The sequence below is a fragment of the Kockovaella imperatae genome (assembly GCF_002102565.1).
Source record: "Kockovaella imperatae strain NRRL Y-17943 chromosome Unknown BD324scaffold_4, whole genome shotgun sequence".
NCBI classification, from domain to species: domain Eukaryota; kingdom Fungi; phylum Basidiomycota; class Tremellomycetes; order Tremellales; family Cuniculitremaceae; genus Kockovaella; species Kockovaella imperatae.
In genome coordinates, this window is record NW_019028944.1 from 184128 (window position 1) to 204497 (window position 20370).

A 20370-nucleotide genomic window follows, 5' to 3' on the forward strand; every position below is an offset into this window, starting at 1 on the left:
TTCCGCGTGAAACTTCCCGGTGACCTTGAGAAGGACACTGGAGAAGCATAAGCAGCCTCTGTTGTTGATGGTCCAGGACCTGCTACAGCCGTCATGGTGAATGGTCAATGTTGTAGAATGAAAATTGTTGTTGATAGAATTCCAATCGAGGTTGAATGACAATCATCCACGTCCACCACGTGGCTTTTGTTGACAACAACATTACTCTCTCTACTCAGACTCTGGCACATCCTCATGCGTACCGATTCAAGGTGTCGTATGCATACATAGGGTCAGTACAACATGGCTCTTCATTGTATAGCACATTACACGACCCCTCCTCCAGTCTTTCTACCACTTTTACTGCTATATGGATTCTTCTCAGCATCCCCTATGGGACCCCGAGTGGAACTCCGCGTCACGCGCCGTGGCGAATCCTCCATGCGAACTGAGATGGGCTGTTGAGGAGCGGGGACACCGCCAGACCGGAGGATGGGCTGAGGTGGTGGAGGAGGCAAGAGGTCGGCAGAGGACGTCCAGACGGAGGATGAAGGATGAGCAATGCTGAAGGATTTGGGTGGTGATTGGGGAGGCGGGGGGGAGGCGGAGAGGGAATGGAGATCGGAGGAGTAGGACGAGGCAGATGAGCTTTGCGGTGGTGGTGAAGATATGGAGGCGTGTTGCAGGGCGGATGTGAGCTGTCTGAGCAGCAGTCAGCTCAACCATATTCTGATTCACCCACCCCACGTCCGCTCGTCGCGAGTTCAGGAACTGTATACAATTCCCTTTGAACTGTACCAGCAAGTCTGAGAGCCGATTGTAAAACTTGATGCCCTCTTCTGCATTGTCTACCACCTCTCGCCATTTCCAATAAGCAGTATCCATCTGCTGGAGCTTGTGCTCGCGGTCACGGACTCGGGGGTCATCTTTTCGTTCGCGTAAGAATGCAGCGTTTTGTTCCTGTGGAAGTCAGCCACTCATAGATGTGCAGTGCAGAATAACACACGCTTATAGTCGCCAGAATAGCCTCTTGCTTGGTTTCTGCCGCACGCATGTCTGACTTGATCTCATCGTACTTGCCCAAGCCCTTATCAAAGATGCTCTCGAACCATTCCGTCTTTACATCCCCAGATCCACCATGCGCCAAGCGGGTGGCCTCTTTCAAAACGTCCGGGCGAACATCATCATTTGCAGCTATTTGCTTGGCCTCAACAATAAGGGTTGCACGATGGGCGATTTGATCATCCAGATCCTCAAGCGAGGCCCGGAGCGGCCGGACAGAGGTGGGCAGTACTGTCGTTGTCCCAGACACGGAGGGAATATGGTCATTCAGATCGTCCTGAGGGAGTGAGCATTTGATGCCATGAACACACGAGCTCGCTCACTTCACCACCAGCCAAGATGCGTATCAGTGGCTCCCATTCCTCCCACTTCTCTCTGACCGTGATATCACTTGCGCCAGCTTGCTTCATTGTCCCCTCGTACTGGTTCGCAACGGCGATGAGATGTTGGTTCGCAATATGAGATGGGACTCTCGATGCAGCCCGATGGGGTTCTCTGTTCTTTAGGTTCTCAGTCTCGTGAGCCTCCTGATCGAGGATGTCCATAGCCTGCATGAATCAGTCAGCTCCAGCATATCCGCTGTATATTCCTCGTACCTCGGAGAATATTCTGCTGTTGGCTGTGGACAGCCTCTGGACCTCGGCAAGGAGACTGGTGATCTTTTGAACGCCTCCGCTGGAATCCACTTCCTCCGCTTTGCGCAACAAAGATGGCGGCAGGCCCACTCGACGCTCCAGAGCTTGGATGGCACCGGGCAGGTTTAGAGATTGCAACGTGCTACTTTGGGATGAGCTGGACATAGCTGATCATGAGACTAATGGCTCACCTTGCTGCAAGCCCATCCAGCTCCTCTCGCTTTCCATCGAGCTCTCGGATCAATGTGTCTCGTCTGTCATCATATATACCTTTCGGTGGTGTCAGCCGTCATGGCCCATACAGCAGCGTTGTCGAAGCTCACTGAGGGCGAGATGGACACCGTAAGGTACCAGAGCAGTGAAGAGCGGGTGGGTCCCGGAACTGCCTCCCATCAACCAAGCTATTGGGTCACCGATTTCGACCGGAACGGCCAGTTTGACCATACCCGCACCTTGTATCGGTGTGAGTTGAGTTGCCGGTGGGACAGGTTTGACATAGACCAGATCATTGTCCCGCACGGCTCGCTCTAGAGCAGACTTGACAGCTCCCTGAAGGGACTGGGAGGGGTAAGAAAAATGATCTCGCTTGACCTTTGCTTCAGCTCACCCTCATGTCCTGGACGACTGCCTCCGCGACGCCGGATTTCCCCATGTCCAGGCCTTTCTTCGTCAATCCCTCAGCAACACGTAATCTAGCAATCTCCTCTCCGTATCTATTCTTCTCTAAATCCTCTTGGCTCAGTCTGTACTGAGCCGCCGCTTCGAAATGCATCTGTTTGATCGTGATGTGTGCGACCCAATTCTAAGCAAGTGTGAGCTGAGCATGTGAGCGACGAGATACGACACTCACTGCCGGGAAAAAGCCAATAGATGGACCATTCGAGTCATTCGCTGACGCTAAAGCGGCCTTATAGTAGTCGGACACCTGAGGATGTGAGATGTAGAAATTATCCGGGTGCAGTTGCTCTCACTTTCATGGACAGCTTTCCGATGACTGCGTTCTTATATGTTCCCTCTGCAGCAGATACCCTCAGCTTTTCGCTTTCCCACCCGGAGAGCAAGCGACTTACGTATCACGGCCTGTTGCCAGAAACATTCTTGCGCTTCAGCCAACAAGAATTCCTTCAAAGCGCCGAGGAACGACGGAGTCAGGTCATACCCAGCTGCTGTGGGAGCCGCCAAATCGACCTGTAATAACGGCAAGATGGTCTGGATCAAGTGATCAAGCACACCAGCAGCAGACTGAATAGATCCTCGTCAATCACTTGTCGGCTTGCCTCACAGATCAATAAACTCACCGAAAGATATCCTAGCGCTCGTTTTATGCCGTCCACTTCGGCTCTCCTCTCAGAGGCTGCCATCGAGGCATACAAGGCAGCGATGTTGAACAGGACGCTAGCTCGCTCAAAGCTCAGGGATGGGAGCGAGATTGATGCGTCGGGAGTCAGAGAGTAGAGCGGAGGGAATGGAAGGTGGAAGGCGAAGTTGACGCCGATCTAATGGACAGAGAGTCAACAGAAGTCGCTATGCTATACAGAGCTCGACCCACGTCTGACGGAAACTTGGTCATGAGAAAGGCTAGCTGAGCATGATATCTGCCGATATCATCAATTAGACTGCTCTCAACACCATCAAATGACCCGACTCACCTCATGAGCCCCTTGACTATTTCCGGGTGAGCTTCTGGTTTCGTCTCGACGAGTTCTCTCCTCATTCCGACCAGCGTATCTACATCCTTTCGGAACGCATCAGGATGAGCATCCCGGAAGTGGTTGCTGATATAGCTCAGAAGCTGGCTCGATAAGTTGGATAACGGTGTAGCTCGCTTCGACGGTATGGGCAGGAAATTCGACTACGGCGAGGTTGGAACGTTCAGGATAGCTTCGTCAGCGGGGACATGACTCACCATGGTGGAGGTGTAGGCGAAAGCTTCAAAGTAAGCCCCGAACAGACTACCAGCCTAGAGGAACCTGTCTACCTCGTATTGCCTCTGACCAGCCTCAATGCTGCGTCGAGATAGCGTTAGGATGGGTGGACAGCAACAACAACAACAGCACAAGGTATGGTGCTTCACTGGCTCAAGAAGTCTCGCCCATCATCGAAAATATTCCACGTCATCACTTTTTCCAAACAACACTTTGGCCACTCTCCATGACAAAAATATCAACGCAGCGACACGCTGTTCTGAACATTGACAGTGTTCAACCTCCCTATGAGCCCGCAGTGAGACAGCACAGGCGATGAAGAGATCACCTTCTCTCCGCAAGAGCCGTCGTGGCCTCGCTCCATTCGCCCCGACTCCTTCTCGCCTGTCGCACTCCACTTCAGCTCACGAGCTCAGAAATCGTCATAATCTAGACGACGACGAGGAGGCGGATGAGGATGAGGTGGAGAAGCTGAAGCCGCAAGACGAGCCGAGAACGGATCAGGGCATACAAACAGGCTCGTTCAAATTCTCGCAAGGATCAAGTGCTCAGCAGACCACGCCCGGTCGATTCAGTACCCCTATCCGGAATAGGTCCATTGGGACCGGTGGGCTGCCAGCATCGCCACGAACGCCTGAGATCCACTATTCACCCTTTGCGACATCCACACCTCCCAGTGGTCTCAGCAAGAGTACAAGTGTGCCCTTCGATATGGCCGCCAATGATAAGGCTGCGAGGCGTCTGGATGTAGAGCTAAGGCAGAAGAAGGAGATCACACCTACGCCGAGGAAGAAGAGATTCGTTAGGCGCAAACCACTTCTGGAGAGGTGAGCTGAACCCGAGGCGATAGCCCCCATCAAAGGCACTTGAAGTGACCTCGCATTTCAGAATAGCAGCATACCCTCAGCAACTCGCTGATATGTGGCTGCTGAACTGGCCGCCTTCTTTTGAAAACATCTCACCACCTGCCCATTATGCCAATCCCATCGCTTTGGGTACTCACGTCCTCCACTGGCTCGTCTTGGCTCCCCTACTCCGACGAGAAGACGAGCCTCAAACTGTCCTCCGTGATACCTCGGTAGAGAATCGCTGGTCAAGATTCGATGATGATGAGAGCAGCCAGCGGTCGAACCTGGCAGGGTGGAAGGTGGGTCAGCGTTTATCTTGAAGCGGCAGGGTTGACGCCTTGCAGACCTTTATCTTCACCTTGCTGCTCATCACCTTGACGTCTGCGAACTCTATCTACCTCTTCACGCGCTACAGAACGTATGACATGCAGCTACGATCAGTAAGTCGGGCGCTGCGCGCCCATTCCTCCACGCGACTGATTTTCCTTCAGGGTCGAGATGCCCCAGTGTCGCCCCACGCCTCACCCGTCTCAACGCCTCACGCACCTCGCCGAGACTCTGATATCAATGATCTGAGCTCAAACAATTCTTCAAAGGTCAGGTCGTCGCTCATCGGCACCATTCGTGCTATCAAGACCATCATCGTTTGGGCCTAGTAAGACCTCCGATCGCCCCCAAATGCTGATGATGATCAGTACGGGTATCCTTGCCATCTTTGGCCATCATGCGGCGGGACTTGGAAACGGATTTGGCGCCGGCCAAGGCGGGGACACTATCCAACGATTGAGGGTCTGGGAACCTCCCGACTTCGCACTGCATTTCTTTTGGTGAGTCGAGGCCTCCAATGAACCGAACTTGACTGACTCGATGATAGTGCATATCCTCCTTCTGCACCTCTTCTCTCTTACCTACTCGCCCCGATTCATCCCTTTCTCACTCCCTTCTTGCACCTAATCACGTCTTTCCTCCTCACCCACCTCGCTGGATCCTACTCTCAATTTGTTAAGGACCGTATGGTACTCTCAGCAGAAGTCATGAGGGAATATGATCAACGCTTTGTGTATCGTAAAGTCTTTGCTCCTCGAGTGGACAGAGGGGTAGGAACTCACGATGGACCATGGTACGACTTGTAGATAATTAGATGAGCTTGACGAGGACATACTGTGCATAAGTATTACGGATCATGTGTGCTGATAGCTGACTGAACGGCGTTCATTCCCAGACCTCCCGGTTGCCGACCTCTTGAAACGAGTCCTCGCCAACACTAATGATCCTTTGATTGACAGACTCCCACAGCTCTCCTTTCAGTCTCTATGTGAGATGGCTCAAGCGCAAGGCCTGCAATACACTCCTCTTCAGCATTCACCACGCCGCCCCTCCTCACTATCACTCCAGAAGCGGATCACAACTCTCTGCTCACAATACCTCCAACCCTGCCATCCACCACTGACCCCACCTCGTTCCTATTGAGACGGATCTATCCAAGAGGCAGGACTCCGAAATGAAATGGGAGAAAGTCATGGCCTCAGTGGGTGGCGCTTCGTTGCTGACCAGTGCACTCATGGCCTCGGCTGATGGACGTCCGTTCGCAAGACGTCCATTCCGAGCAAGGGATGCTCGATGGAATTATCCGCCGACTTATCCAGACGAGCCCGTTTCTCAGGCAAGTGGGCCTACTCCCCATGCATCAGATTACAATACAGCATTCACTGGCTCCCATTTGACAAGTGGATCAATGGCCGACACTGTGGGTGGGTGGAGCTTGCAGACCTTCAACCCAATGTCGGATTTCCTGTCGTTCGGATCCATGACCGGATCTTGTGTTTTGAGCACACCTACCACCCCGAAAGCAGACCGTTCCCATAAGGACGGTCACGCTGAGCTGCCTCTCCAGAAGGCACTTAAATCCGGAGACAGCGACACGGAAGTTGCCAGTGCTCCGATGCTCCGACTGACGCATCGTGCAAATCTAGCGTGAGTGATTTTTCACGGGATTCACCGGAGACGTTGATGATATTCACGATCGCGAATAGTGGTCGTCCAGCGGCCGCGAAAGTGCGAAGGGCATCTCCAGTTTCAGGAAGGACGGGATGACCGAGCTCTGACGCAATATCATTTGCTGCAATATGTGGCTGAGGAGAACGTGACCTGTGTATCACTGTCCAGGGATCCAGAAGATGCATAGATGCCTCTAATTGTCTATAGCTCCATCCGACCTTGTGATATTGAGCTTGTCGATCTGATCAGCCAACGGAGCGTCGACAGCGGGCGAAGATGACATTTCCGGGAGGATCTCCACATCGCTGATCGCTTGACGCAGCGCTTGACCAGTCTCGTCGATCGAGTGCAGGAATCGGAGGACTTCCTTGCAGAGCTGAATCTCTCGCTTCAGACTCGAATTACGAACGGTACATCGAGACTCACACCATACTCCTTGCTCGCCATCGCCAGTCTGAGCAATCTCACAGTATCCTGCGACTGCTCTCAGTTGATGCTCAAGGCTCGGATCCGGCACGCTTACCTTGACATCATCCAATTCCTCCAGGTTCTGCAAGACCAGCAGATATCCAGCGGCAGTCCGAAGGAGCTGCTTATCTAGACATCGCTCGAAAAGATCTCTAGGTTTACCGACTGTCTTGAAGAGCATACCCCATCGCTCCACTTCAATCTTCCTGGCACAGCCCACGACGACGTCTAGGCTTTCAGGGAAGTGGTCCAGGAATTCGATCACCAGTGGCAAGATATTCGATCCAGTCTCGACCTCATCCTCGAGGACAGAATGCAGTAGAATTTCAAGGGAGTGAGCAAAGTATTTGATCCGCGAGTAATTGGTAGCAAAGGCCAGAGCGGACATGAGATCTTGGGACGAAAGGTGATACCGTAGGAATTGCGGTAAGAAAAGATGTGCTCCTGTCTGAAGCTTGAAGAGAGTGAACGGGAGAGATCGACTGGATGTCTCGTAATCAACACCAATGATGATGCCTTTATCCATAAGTATAGCTTTAGGTTGTATCAGTGCATCGCTTCAAGGTGACTGCAGAAGCTCACATAGTGGGTAAAACTCGTGAGGGATATAGATGCTCTCCTTGACTGATTCGTAAGCATCTTTAGTAGAGTCCAGCTTAGTCGCTTCTATGGTCAAGGCGTCTAGCCAAACCCTCATGCCTTTTCCATCATAGCCCCAGAGCGAGTTCTCCAGAGTGCCGATACCGTGAAGATGAGTCCAATAAGCTTCAATGCGATCCGCTAGGACCTGCATATCATACCGTACTTCATCGTTGGCGGCCTGTGCTGCTGTCAGTAAGAGTATCAGCGACTCAACGTTACAACTAACCCGTCTTGGTCTAAGCAAAACCAATTTACCGTCCACCAAAAAGATAATGGTCGCTACAATCAGATCGTCTGCAGGATCACCGAGTTCTGCAAAGAAGTCAGCGACAAACGTTTAGCATTTGAGTTCACCCTTTTGGGCCTGTGGGATGAGCCAAGACAGAGCTCTGACGCGAGTCGGGGCCTCCAGTATTCCAGCGAATGATATACTTCCGCACAGGTGCAATCGTATCGAGTCAACTGTCGGCAGTATCAAGAAGTGATATAAGGTGTTGTCGGCAGTGTAGACGAGCAGCGAATTGTCCAGTAGCGACATGACCGTTACCGCTGTTGGTAAGATTTGAGAGTGGAGGACGGTGCTCATTGACAAATCATTGTCACGGGAGTATAGTCGAATCTGACCATCATCAACGAAACAGATCGAGACTGACAGCTTACTTGGAACGTTTTATCGACTTCGACAGCTGCTATGAGGACGTGATGGAACCAGAGCAGGCCACCCCTGACAATGAATTCTTTCTCCTCCCTCTCGTCTGCAAAAAGTTTCCACCGGCCAGAAGCGGCAGAGTAATGTGTCAGTCCACGGCGGCCAGCAACTGCGATGAGCTTTCCATCTGATGAGATTGATGTATACCGGATCGGCCAGTTGGTAGAAATGTAAGCGTTCGGGATCTTGAGTTTCGTCAGTCTAATGATCGCCCACTGGCTCACCTTTATCGGTTGCCATACATCTGATTCAGGATTGATGACGCTCTGGTCCGGTTGATCTGCGCCTCTGTAAGCTAGGACCCGGTCATCCATCTGCAAGAATGCGTATAGAGTATTGTCTGGTGAATGTTGTGTCGACGTAGCGCTCTTGACGAATGGCAAAGCGTACAGTCTCGTGTCCGCCTCAGGCAACGCTTTGGCAAGTATAAAGAGCTCGAGATTACCAGGCGCCCAGAAGCAGGAGTCGACACCATAAGCAAATGCCTCGGTAGGATTGACACCTTCTTCGTCGTTGAGAAGGGAGCAGCCATTGAGTCTTCCACTGACGGACCAGATGGCCCATCCGTGCTCGTATCCTACAGCGAGAGCATACCCGTCAGATGTCCAATTCAAGCTCGTCACGGGTCCCGGGTCCAAACCTTGACTTTAGTCCTTGATGCAGGTGTTCAACTCACGACTCTTGGTCTCGAGCTTGATGTCAAGTGTCTGAGCCATACGCGGAGCAGCAGGATACGTGGGCACCGAGACCAGATCCACCGAGCCTTCAGAAGTTCCAACCGCTACTATGCCAAACCGCGTATTGATGGCGGTATGCGTGGACTTGACGCAACCCGATGTGTTGGACTCCGCACCAGCCGGCATATCATTGGCGAGTCCCACCGAGCCATCTCTTGATGAGATGTCAATAGGCCAAAGTCTGGACCCGACGAACTTCGATCTTGGGGACTCTTGCTGCAAAGCAGGAGACGCTTGATGAGGTGGCAATGCGGATTGAGAGGTCTTGCGAGAATTGGGTGGTCGTGGGTTCTGTGCGAGATTAGGCAGGGGATTACAATGAGCAACAGTGTCTCCCTTACCGCAGGAAGATGTTGAGCGACCTGAGACGAATGATACAAGGCACAGACCTGGCCGTTTGAGAGCTGCATGATGTATAATCCAGGAAGACCTGGTGTTCGATGGAGGGACAGCCTCGTCGCATATAGCTGGTCTTTGCCTGCAGTTCACCTTAAGCATCGATTTGAGATGAACGACTCACTCTCGCCTATCCAGTCCTTGCCTTCTGTCAAGTCCCATATCTCGCATTCCGCCTGATCCTCACCATCTCCATCCAGCGGATTCGGCGGGAATTGAGTGCCTGGCGACGCCAGTAGAGCCGATGGGATAGGCCAAGGAACAGTCAAGATGGATCCTGGGTGCTGAAGAGTGATATGCAGATGTCTAGGTTGGGGCAGGACGCTGGTAACTTTGCCCATCACGAATGCAGTTCCGACCGGTTCCAATTTCCATCCAACGAGGACATCTCCTTCACCTGGTCCGCCAGGCGTGATGAAGGAGGACGACGCGGGTTGATCATAGGCAGGCTGAGAGGTAGAGACAAGCTTGTAGATGAGTAAATGAGAGGTCGAGGTCTGGAGCGCAGTGTGTGAGCTGCTGCACGAACTATACCACTTACAAGGACAATCAAACCACGTCCATCTGTAGCCCAGAACACGTCGGTATTTTCACCCCATCGCTCCACGCTATCTAGACTGCGGCTCAGGACAGTTTGAAGCACTGTAGGCTGAATTGTATGGTACGGTTACTGGTGCTTCATTTGCTTGCGCAGATGCTCCGCTCACCCTGACATCCCAGATGCCCAAACCATTCCATGTCAACGTAGCGAAAAAGTTGCCCTTCCTGCTAGGTACAATTCTCAAAATGTCTTCATTGTTCAGGGTCGATGGCGTCTCTAGTGCTCTAGTAGCAAGTGTGGGCCAGTACATGACCGTTTTGTGCGATTAGTCCATGATCGTGTGGAGATGGTGTTTATAGGAGACACAAAGGGATGATCAGCAGCTTGAGCTTGGAACGTTTCGTGTGGCTCGGTCGGTCTGTTGATCTACGGGAAGCCGGCCAGATGATTGATAGATACATGTATGCGCTAGAAGATTACAAAAGGGGGTCTGTCTGCAGTGATTCCTCATGCTTCACGAGATGCCAAGTCGTTGGCTATCTGACCATCCTTCTTCTTATTCAACTGCTTGTCCTTTTTGCTGGTCGAACAACCCGCTATACCCTCCTTGTCGAAATGCTCCACCAAACGACGATACCCAGGTACATCCATCAGTACCTCTGGATTGACACCCTCTGGACAATCATTCTGCTTGTAGATTGTGAACTCGCCCGTCGGCTCGATGATGACAGCTTCAATTTGAGAAATGTTCCAAATACCAAAGCGTCTCAAAGCGCCGTTGAGGTCGGATTTGGAGACTCGGTGATGTGCCATCACTTTGTCCAGCGCTCTACCTCGGAAAGCGATGACCAATGGAGGGGCATTGATGGCGTGTTCGAGGATTGATCCATAATTTGACGACATGTATGACCTATGATCGAGTCAGTATAGAAGACCTAGCGGATGCCTAGACGATTTTCACTCACAATATCAGTTGGAAGAGGAGGAGGGTGACGAGCGATATCAATCCGCGGAGTAGGCTCGTCCCATTGACGATTCCCGCCAATGTACTTCCCAAGGCCACATTGATGATCCAGTCAAATAGCGTGACGGGAGCCACACATCGATTTGAGCTCAGTCGGAGGTAGAGAAATAAGGTGACTATGGCAATGGCTCCGACGGTGATTGGGCTGATATTTCGGGTCAACAGAGCCGTAGGCTGAACAGCTGGGCCTGCACTCACTGAAGTAGACTTGCTATTGAGAAGAAGTCTGACACTTGGATCGCGTCGAATCCTGCTGGATTCTGAGAAGCTACGAGGAAGAACTCAGCGGACCACCACCACCACCCGCAGCACCATGACGGTTAGTAACCCACCCGTGACCCCATTACCACAGTCCTGGTAGGTCAGATTCGACATTGGGCGGGCGGATGGACTGTATGGAAGTCTAGCTCAATCGACCATCTGATAGCGATTGAGTGCGATACGACCTCTTCTTTGCTCCGCAATGCCTCCCCCCTCTCCCATGTCAGGTACAGCGAGCGAGCACCATAATGTGTCTCTTAACTGCGCCGGAACCCCCCAACGCAGAAACTCTTCCGTGGCGCTTCGTGACGTCAAATAACACTTCCGCTCATTTGCCCGGTCCTCGTATGGCATGGGGACGCGTTCCGCAGAATGGAAGCAGGCGACGTTTGCGCGTCTGGTCATCTGCGGTGCATGTGCCAGCTACTTCTCGAATGCATGCTCGAGACAGCGAACAGCTGTGCTGATGCACGCGCGGCGGAGGGGAGCAGGTACCCCAGAAAGGGTCATCGCCGCACGCACCCGAGGGCCGTGGGTGAGGATCGCGACGCACCATGGACCAATGAATTTCTGCATATATTCATCGTCACCATGACTATGCGCGCCCGTGAAGACCTCATATCCTTGAGGAAACCCATCATGCTAGGCCATGAAGTCACCATGACTGCTGTCAATGCAAACAGGTCAAAATCCTCGAACGCCACACAGAAATTTCAGGCCCAAAGCAACAAATTCTAATAAACTGCTCACTTGACATTACTCGAGCTATATCTTGATAGCGAGCACACCTTGGAGGATGGGCGATATTCCCTTTCCGATCGCTGCTACAGCTTCATCATCCTCGTCTCTAGCACTAGCTTCGGGTTCCTCGATTCTCTTATACCGGACTAGCTCGGGATCCGCCTCGACATCCTCGTCGTCCAAACCGTCCGATCCAAAGAATCACCCAAGCTCTTTCATTCGACACATCGCCATCAGTCCAGATGAGAAGCATATAGCAGCTCTGACAGAGGCTAAGCAGCTTTTGGTGTTCGCCAGCGAGTCCTTGGAGGTGCTCTCTCGCCGGTCCATCTCTAAACGAGGAGCCCATTTGTCCTTTGGTCCCAAAGGCGATATCATCCTCACGGACAAGGTTGGAGATGTCTACCGGTACCCCTTGGTTCCACGAGTGATACACGAGGATGAACGGCCAGGTAATGGTCTATTGACTTCCGATCCATCTCGGAACGTCGATGCCGATTTGCTGTTAGGGCACGTCTCCCTCATCAGCATGCATCTCTTGTCCGAGGATGGAAAGCATATCATCACCGCCGACAGGGACGAGCATATCAGGGTATCACGATTCCCTCAATCATTCGTCATCGAGAGATACCTTTTTGGATCTGAGAAATTCGTATCTGCACTGTGTATACCCAGCTCGCAACCTTCCTGGCTGATATCAGGTGGAGGGGAATCCGTCTTGAGGACATGGGATTGGACAAATGGGAACCAGCTCGGAACAGTGGATCTTGAGGATGTCTTGCCCTATAGGACCGTCAGGAGCACTCTGCGCAAGGATAAGAAGCAGGGCAAACGGAAACACGACGCGGATAACGACGACGAGTTTGAACGAGCTCCTGAGGGATGGACATTGCCATCGGGTCGAGGCATATGCATCAAGAAAATCACATCAATGCGAATTGGGGAAAAGAGTGTCATCATCTTCTTCTCCTCAGGGTATGTCCCACAGTCTTAAGCTTAAGGAGCTAGCTCGTGCTGATGTCTGTGATGCAGGTGCCGGGCAATACATAGTTTTGAGCTACCTTCAGACTGCTCGGAGAATCCTCGCCTCAACACGCTTGAAACTCCTTATCCGGTTCTTGATTTTGCAGTCCATCCAAGGGATCGCAGCAAGTTCGTCATCTCGATGGATACAACTTGGGGAACAATCAAAACAAATGCCATGCCAGATAACATGCGGGGTATCATCAAGGACGCCACACCATCCGAGGAGGACCTTCAAGCCATGCGCAAATCGATCATGATCGCCGAAGTGTCGGATTCTGGCACGGTGAGCCTTGCGTGCTGATTCCCCAACCAAACTGACCATCAATCAGCTGTCAAATGTGTCCTCCACCCACTCGAGCCTTCTCGATCCCCTTCTCGCCATGATCAACAACGCATCCTTGTCCGCATCGTCATCCGCCATCGCCTCCCTGGACCTATACGATGAGCTCTCTCTGTACCCTCGCTGGCCGGGATTCGAAGAAGACGACGATTTGGCCGGGCCTGCGGACGACAAGACCGTCACGATTGGGGATGCTAGCGGAAACGCATCGGAAAAAACATACTCCCGTGCAGAGCTGGAGAAGATGAACCCTAAACAGCTTGGACGCCTCAAGGCCAAGGGCGTAGATATTGGAGACCTGATGCCAAGGAAAAAGAAGAAGCAGAAGCTGGACAGAGACGAATCAGTTGGCGCCGACACCGTGCAGGGATGAGCGGAATGTTGATTAAAACGACAATGGGACAATGGCCCGTCTCCTCCAGGCCTATCGCTGATGCATGCTATGGAATGGCCTGCCTTTTGCTATTGCTACACTCTGCTAGTCTTGCTCGTATTATTTGTTGGTGCTGGACCTCCATCGGAGCGTGCGATATCCAAAATCCACTGCTGTATGTTCTGCGGGGGATTCCGATGCGCGAATGCAAGTCTGTCCAGTCTAGACTGAAGCGGGAAGAAGAGTGAATGGTTGTCGTCGGGGCTTTATCCCAGCTCAAGCAAGAGCAGATGCACATCATTACGCAGAAGACCCGGTATTACCGAGCGGGGCAGAGGTCCTCGAGACAGGCGCCGAGCTGACATCCGCAGAGCGAGGGTTCAGACCTCGTAACGTCAAGTCGTAAATGACGTCTTCGCACTTCTTCAGATCGTACTTGAGTGAGTCAAATTTGCGGCGAAGGACATCATTTCGCAGATTCAGCTTGTGTGTCGTCAGCCAAGCCATTGAAATTACAGGCGTCAAGCTCTCACCTGAGAATACGAAGCGAAGACATCGTTGACAAAGCTAGCGATCCGTAGGGGGAGATGATAATTCCCGGCAGTCACAGCATTGACAGAAAGACGAGGCTGCTACAGTCTCAGCTTTCATGTCATCGAAAACTTGTAGAAAGGGGAACTGACCAGCTCGTTGATTGCTCCTATGACTCCTTGCAGATAGTCGTCCGCAGTGAGAATGACACCATCCGCCGAGTCCTCTTGGACTGAAGTAGGACAGGGATTAGCATTCAGACAGAAATCAGAGTCTCCGAGTTGCTCACCTCCGAGGTGACGTGCAACATCATGTGAAGGAGCCAAAGCGTCCTGAATGATGAAGATCGCATAGGCTACCAGCTGCGTGAGAGTGCGCAGTGTTGGGCCTACAGCGAAAGAGTATCTGAATTCTGTCAGGCAACGTACGATCCGGCCGAATACCTCAAACGTACCGGTAGAATTCTCCAGCAGGGATGAGTGTAGAAACTCCCGTCCACAAAGGTCGTACCTGCTCAATGAGGTCCAGCGTCCGTTGAGCGATGGCTCTGTCTGAATACCCAGGTCAGAATGACAATATGTCAACGTCGCCAACCGACTCACGATCCATCCCGTGGACAGAATGAATGTCGTTCAGAGTCGACGCTGCTCGTCTAGATATATCCTCGATGGGTTCCATAGCTTCTCTGATAGCCTAAGAGATTCTATCAGCTCCTACATGCTAGGACTCTCCTCTCCCTGTCCTCACCTTCTTCAGCTCTTGCTCTTTCTCCAAAGAAGCGATGACTGAGCCTAGTGCCCGATCTACCGAACTGAGACGCGTCTCTCTCAAGGTTCCAGAGCTGATCGGCACAGCATCCGAAGGTAAGCCTCCAGATTGAGCTCCTGTCGCCATCGTTGTACCGCGGTGAAAGCACTAACTGGCCTCAAGCTGAGATTAAATGCAGATTCAGCCTTGGACTGGATCAGAAAATCCTATTCGTGGCACCCAGCGGCCATTGTGGCGGAGGTGCGTGTGATTTGCTCAACTTGGTAGAGACTGGCTCGATCTAGCCAAGTGCCATGCCATGAGGGATCGTCTCTGCCGCCTCACCAAAGCTCATCCGTGCGCTGACCGGCAATAGCTGCTCGAACAAACTTACGTACAGAAGCTGAGTCGGCCGAACGCAATCCTTTCATGGGGATAGAAGGCTCCAAGGGCAAAGACGAAGAGATAATTCGCACAGAAACGACGAGAAACCCTCACCTTCCACATACACCAGACAAAGCTGTTTCGTGCGCGTACGACTCAAGACCAAATCGGGCACTGTAGCTCACTTCGCCCCAGAGACGTACACTTGGATTGTCGCGACAGCCCGTCACAGAATTCGATCCCGAGAGTGGGCTTTGTTGGAGTTCTATCGCGCCAGTAAGGTCCATGGCTTCGGGCGCAAATGCTGTGTCGTCCTCCAAGATCACCTATCAACCGGGAACAAAGGCCTCCAGCCTATTTGGTAAGACCCAGTGGAACGTGTGAGACCGTCTCTGGACTTTTCGCTCTCTGGCACGAGGAGCTGGAGATCGTCATTGACTCAATGGTCCGGGAGTCGCTCCCCGATTACTCAGTGAAAGCAAAGACTGCCTTGGAGAAGTATGCAAGCGGAACTATGACTCAGGAAGAGTACGAAAAGACGGTGACGGACATGGCAGAGAGTCAGTACGAGCTACTTGAAACCTGGAAATCCAAGGATCTTTCGAACTATGCTGAGGAGGATGAGGTAGTAGGGAAAATTCAACAGCAGTGCAAGGAGCTGATGAAATGATAGCGAGCTGATGGTGGGTCAGTGACAGGGAATGCATTTCGTACTCTGCTTTTCAAGCCACTCTCGTGGACCCAAGGGCAAAGTATACGTTCTCGTCCCCCTAGGGTGCAACATATCAGAGGTCTTGACCTTTGTCATGATCCAATGAAAGGAGCGACACCTCCCTCTGCAGAGTATCTTCCTAACGCAAATTTTGTTGTTGCGTGACAGCCTTAGAATCCATCCGTTGTGAGGCTGAGAGGAAGGGGAGGGATGTGAAAGGAAAGAGTACACAAAACGGCAGAGGGCCTGTGCGGCTAGTCCCCGCTCCGTTGCCGGTGTGAAGGTATCTGCCATGAGATTTTTGGTCTTGTTCTGCATTGAATTGCTGTGGGATCCGTACATCATTACCTAGAAGCTCAATAACACCGTTTGAGATTGGCCACTACTGTTGGGAGGTTTTGACTGCCATGGGAAAGCTGATCGGACTTGTGAGGTCGAAGCTTGGGTCTAGTACCCGGAAGTCAGGCCGAAACGGAGCCCGAAGAAACCAAAGGTCTGCTCGAAGAGGATACTGGGCCGCTTGAAACCTCATACGCTGGCACTGACTGTACATTCAAGGACGCATTCGACAAATGGTCCGAATGGACAAAGCAGACTGCTAAGCTGCAGAATAAAGTCATCTTATGGTGGTTGGAACGACAAGCTCAAGATATGCAATCTGTGCGATCCAATTTGATAGAAGGAAAGAGCTCGACAAACGATACTCAGAAGATTCTAGAGATTAAAGCCCTCGGATTCCATCCCCAAATACAGACTTGGCAGCGGGATCCTAGCAACAACAATCCTGACGAGAGGCGGATAGTGGCAAAGCTGAACGAGGAGTGCAGCATCATGTCTCGGTCTCAGACTGACGCCTTGTGTGGGTCTAACGCTCAAACCATATTCCACCATCTAAGGGCCTTGGGATTCGAAGACAGTAGTGAGATGCTCACGGACCATGATACGTCTATTCCAGCAGAAAGTTTTCAGGGCGAGAGCAGGAGTGCGTGCGTGCTCTTAGAAGATTTCGGTCCAGTGCAGACTAGATGCATGAACACGGAAAGACAATACATCGCCTTCCTTCGTGGCACATGCCTGCCGAACCATACTTTGACCTGAACACTTGATTTGATCGGAGACGCTTCCAAGCACATTGCTCGATGTTGAGGGATGTTACGAGGGACGGATAAGAGCTCTGTCCCGGCCGAGGATGGTCTTGGCAAAGGTCTGGAGGACAATAAGCACCATGTCCATAAGCATGGACCTTCGACCGATCCAGGATGATATATAGAGGTACTGCAGGTCTGGCGAGATCGATGCATTTCTTTCCCTATAACTGTAACAAGGGACTTCTGAGGAGTGTCAAACAGGAGAAATCGTTATGGATCCCGAAGCCCCTCTTCATGGAGCTGCAATATGTAACATATGCCCAAGGTCTTTATGAGAAGGCTAAGTATGGTTGGATGAGGATATGGAGACATGTGATACAGTAGAATTATCTCGCTTTCTTGACATGTTACTGTATAGCAATTGTGAAACGAAGGGCATTCCCTTTTACGCCGACCTCAATCACTTGACGGACATTCATACCCCAAGCAGCCTTTCCAATGAAGAAAGATCCCGCTTGCCGCTTCTCCTGGTTACCTATCTCCTTCGACCGTCTCGTAACAGGACCACTAACAGCGCAGGCGTCTTTCCAGTGAGACAGCGCCTCGGAGACATGGGGCTGATGACCAATTAGACGGAGGTGGCACTTTCTACCCGTACAAGATTCCTGCCACATTCGAAGGATATCGTACAACACGAGCAAGATACATCACAATCATATACCGTACCATACCTGAGCAGAATGCATATCAGGCAGGATCGTTCTTATCCAAGAAAGCCATGCTCAGAGGATCACCGCTCTCAGATACGAAAAGAGAGACCCAGCCTGGCCTTCTAGTTTCAAATCAAAGGAAGACAAAAATCCTCTCGCTCTGTCCCCAGAATTGAATTCTCTCGAAGCAGGATTATCTGCTCTCCATTCGTGGCCCGGGGTTGGCTCTCAGAGGCGAGACGTGTATCACACATGTACTCCTTTCCTATTCCCTGTATATACCTGTACCTTTCATGTTCCAGTCTACCAGGCTTGCATGGGAGTATGAAGAAAAAACTTTCCAGCCCCCAGGAGTAACTCAATCCACCTCTTTCTCTGCCTTCATCAACCAATCTCCCCAGCTTTTACCTCGTATTGGAATTGAATTTGACTCGAAGATGTCCTACACTCCGGACGTTTACATTGGCGCTTTGGCGTCGGCACATGCTCTCATCTTCCCTGGCAGCTCGACGGCGCCAGACCCGCAATTTTCGTCGACTTTCGTCTTCACGGAGGTTGGTGACCCCTCCAGGAAGAATCGAGTTGCAACGTTTGGAGCCAAGTTACTCACCAAGTCTATGGAAAAATGGTGTTCCGAAGGCGGCGAGAACGCCAATGCTGATCGCAAGAGAGCTCTATGAGCCAGTAGCGTCACTGATTCTGCAAACGAGGCTTCCGGTGAGATTGGCCTCTCGTGGGCTCCTTCCTCGGAAGAATCTGTCCGGAGCCAAATGAACGACTACAACAAGGCAGCCACAGGGGAGAATCGCCTGACCATGAACGACAACGTCACAAATCTGCTCCGTGGCTGAGATAGTCTGCATGTGGCATGATGGCAAGTGGGTAAGACCATAAATAGAGTGGGGGTATACAGTAGAATGCATTGGCGAGATCGGAGCCAATCAGTACCCTCAGAGCGGCGCACGTTTCGGAAGCACACATGCCATGACAGTCGATGAACAGTCGTAAAAGTTCATTTATAAGATGATGAGTGGCTCAGACGAAAGCAATGTTCATACTGAGGAGAATACCCTGAAAACAGAGGACAAACTCTTCAGAGCGATTCCGACAGCTTTTGCCACAAGGCTTCACGATTTATCGCATTGGTAGCCCAAGATCCAGGTTTCGAAGGCCCCATATTGTACTTCCAAGCTTGTCCATCGCCGAGCATGCGTTTTCTCTCATCTGGCTCACAAAGGCCGATCTATCAGGACGCCCGTCAGCGTTCAGATGAGAGCTGGTACTGTACAGCGATCTGACCCACGTATATAGGGACGGGTGCGAAGATGTCTCTTGTACTTCCGATGATGAACATGCCAAGCCACATGACCCAATCGAAAGGGAATGGTGCCCAGTCGTATGTGAATGTGGGAGTGTTGATGAGCCCTGAGTTGGATTGGTGAGCGGAACTGATACAAAAGGATCATGCTCACCTGGCCATAGATTGTAGAAAGAATAGCGAGGGAAGCGCTTGTTGAGCTCCTAAAATTGAAAATCAACAGGCTTGTCTTGGTATGCGCTATCAGTGACTTGCAATGGTGATCGAGTCGAGAATGACGCTGTCCCTGGCAGACTGGTCGAGGAACAGTCCCGCCTTACCTCTACGACCCTTCCGTTCATTGAAAGATAGATCGTCCAAAGATAGATCCTTCAAATCTTGTCCGGCGTTCGCAACGAAGACGACGGTCCCTGCGTCCTTCAATAACCTCTGAGCGGCTACCTCGTGAGCGAAAAAATCACAAATCGAGACAAGCTCTGGACGGCATAGCCTTTCTCGTGTCTCAAGTAGGGATCATGTATGAGCATCCTTAGTATGCTCCACATAGTTGACGCAGTTGGAACGATGAATGGCTCACCCATCCGAAGTGAGCTCGACCTTCCCTGTAGGCCGGCCATTCTGGAACAGCATCTACCGGGTGAAGTTAAAGACTGCCGTCACGAGCACCGCTCACAGTGCAATCAAGGGCGTGTAGCCCTACTTCCTCTTTCAGCTTTTTCACAGCATCCTTCATCCCGGACTCCGTACTGGATCCCCCAAGTCAGCTGGATCGAAGTAGCTACCCTGGTGAAGAGCGACTCACAGTAGATCAACTTTGATAAATGATATTTCAGCCATCTCCCCTCTAGGCTTCATAGCCTTTGCCTCTCGTTTCATGTTATCAACATTGATCTCATCTCTCCCTAATATAATGATTCGACATCCCAGGCTTGCCAGCTTTCTCGCTACACCTTCGCCAATACCGTTCGACCCGCCGAACAGGGCTACTGTCCGGGCGTGCGTGGACAAGTCCAGACTGGAGACGTATTCCGAGACGTACTTAGTGCTGAGCGCCGCCATCGCATATGAATCCGGGCAAAGTATCGTTCTCGATATCGCCTGTTATAGTCGAGGACACACGCCAAGGATCACAGGACAGGGCGATCATTGAATGATCGACCTTTTCACCGAGGCTC

The 20370-nt window shown here is 51.7% G+C and overlaps 10 protein-coding genes across 10 annotated transcripts; 4 read left to right on the forward strand and 6 right to left on the reverse strand.

Annotated features, from left to right (window-relative positions):
* Window positions 1-231: 231 nt before the first annotated feature.
* On the reverse strand, window positions 232-3813 carry BD324DRAFT_343798 (BRO1-like domain-domain-containing protein). Its single transcript, XM_022012531.1, has 15 exons — window positions 3583-3813; window positions 3326-3528; window positions 3226-3271; window positions 2975-3172; window positions 2747-2918; window positions 2648-2691; window positions 2527-2601; window positions 2284-2478; window positions 2000-2234; window positions 1868-1946; window positions 1638-1818; window positions 1365-1589; window positions 986-1318; window positions 722-939; window positions 232-681 (listed from the first exon to the last, which is right to left on the reverse strand). The coding sequence occupies exons 1-15, from the start codon at window positions 3583-3585 to the stop codon at window positions 306-308; spliced, it is 2583 nt and encodes an 860-aa protein (XP_021872151.1). The 5' UTR covers window positions 3586-3813; the 3' UTR covers window positions 232-305.
* A 1-nt stretch (window position 3814) lies between these two features.
* BD324DRAFT_344191 (hypothetical protein) lies at window positions 3815-5766 on the forward strand. The gene is made up of 5 exons (XM_022012532.1): window positions 3815-4428; window positions 4490-4748; window positions 4794-5104; window positions 5145-5276; window positions 5324-5766. Exons 1-5 carry the CDS (start codon window positions 3917-3919, stop codon window positions 5580-5582), a joined length of 1473 nt encoding a protein of 490 aa, XP_021872152.1. The 5' UTR covers window positions 3815-3916; the 3' UTR covers window positions 5583-5766.
* A 244-nt stretch (window positions 5767-6010) lies between these two features.
* BD324DRAFT_649610 (hypothetical protein) lies at window positions 6011-6543 on the forward strand (the record flags this gene model as incomplete). Its single annotated transcript, XM_022018018.1, has 3 exons — window positions 6011-6196; window positions 6344-6423; window positions 6483-6543. 3 exons carry the CDS (start codon window positions 6011-6013, stop codon window positions 6541-6543), a joined length of 327 nt encoding a protein of 108 aa, XP_021872153.1.
* A 97-nt stretch (window positions 6544-6640) lies between these two features.
* Window positions 6641-10250, reverse strand: BD324DRAFT_578084 (RIC1-domain-containing protein; the record flags this gene model as incomplete). Its single annotated transcript, XM_022013302.1, has 13 exons — window positions 6641-6823; window positions 6874-6921; window positions 6971-7449; window positions 7498-7735; window positions 7784-7869; window positions 7912-8176; window positions 8218-8451; window positions 8491-8906; window positions 8943-9267; window positions 9366-9481; window positions 9524-9896; window positions 9941-10048; window positions 10107-10250. The coding sequence occupies 13 exons, from the start codon at window positions 10248-10250 to the stop codon at window positions 6641-6643; spliced, it is 3015 nt and encodes a 1004-aa protein (XP_021872154.1).
* A 129-nt stretch (window positions 10251-10379) lies between these two features.
* On the reverse strand, window positions 10380-11477 carry BD324DRAFT_620100 (hypothetical protein). The gene is made up of 4 exons (XM_022015244.1): window positions 11297-11477; window positions 11163-11232; window positions 10906-11109; window positions 10380-10850 (listed from the first exon to the last, which is right to left on the reverse strand). Exons 1-4 carry the CDS (start codon window positions 11337-11339, stop codon window positions 10448-10450), a joined length of 720 nt encoding a protein of 239 aa, XP_021872155.1. The 5' UTR covers window positions 11340-11477; the 3' UTR covers window positions 10380-10447.
* Window positions 11478-12021: 544 nt separating this feature from the next.
* On the forward strand, window positions 12022-13705 carry BD324DRAFT_649613 (WD40-repeat-containing domain protein; the record flags this gene model as incomplete). Its single annotated transcript, XM_022018019.1, has 3 exons — window positions 12022-12941; window positions 12999-13275; window positions 13322-13705. 3 exons carry the CDS (start codon window positions 12022-12024, stop codon window positions 13703-13705), a joined length of 1581 nt encoding a protein of 526 aa, XP_021872156.1.
* A 300-nt stretch (window positions 13706-14005) lies between these two features.
* On the reverse strand, window positions 14006-15130 carry BD324DRAFT_649614 (Translin; the record flags this gene model as incomplete). The annotated part of the gene is made up of 7 exons (XM_022018020.1): window positions 14006-14188; window positions 14239-14334; window positions 14389-14468; window positions 14526-14641; window positions 14691-14787; window positions 14839-14929; window positions 14984-15130. The coding sequence occupies 7 exons, from the start codon at window positions 15128-15130 to the stop codon at window positions 14006-14008; spliced, it is 810 nt and encodes a 269-aa protein (XP_021872157.1).
* Window positions 15131-15668: 538 nt separating this feature from the next.
* On the forward strand, window positions 15669-18557 carry BD324DRAFT_649615 (hypothetical protein; the record flags this gene model as incomplete). The annotated part of the gene is made up of 4 exons (XM_022018021.1): window positions 15669-15995; window positions 16041-16050; window positions 16513-17061; window positions 18229-18557. The coding sequence occupies 4 exons, from the start codon at window positions 15669-15671 to the stop codon at window positions 18555-18557; spliced, it is 1215 nt and encodes a 404-aa protein (XP_021872158.1).
* Window positions 18558-18759: 202 nt separating this feature from the next.
* Window positions 18760-19649, reverse strand: BD324DRAFT_344210 (hypothetical protein). The gene is made up of 5 exons (XM_022012533.1): window positions 19516-19649; window positions 19350-19398; window positions 19181-19302; window positions 19009-19120; window positions 18760-18948 (listed from the first exon to the last, which is right to left on the reverse strand). The coding sequence occupies exons 1-5, from the start codon at window positions 19534-19536 to the stop codon at window positions 18890-18892; spliced, it is 363 nt and encodes a 120-aa protein (XP_021872159.1). The 5' UTR covers window positions 19537-19649; the 3' UTR covers window positions 18760-18889.
* Window positions 19447-20327, reverse strand: BD324DRAFT_344219 (hypothetical protein). Its single transcript, XM_022012534.1, has 4 exons — window positions 19998-20327; window positions 19869-19941; window positions 19773-19825; window positions 19447-19732 (listed from the first exon to the last, which is right to left on the reverse strand). Exons 1-4 carry the CDS (start codon window positions 20252-20254, stop codon window positions 19633-19635), a joined length of 483 nt encoding a protein of 160 aa, XP_021872160.1. The 5' UTR covers window positions 20255-20327; the 3' UTR covers window positions 19447-19632.
* Between the last annotated feature and the right edge of the window lie 43 nt (window positions 20328-20370).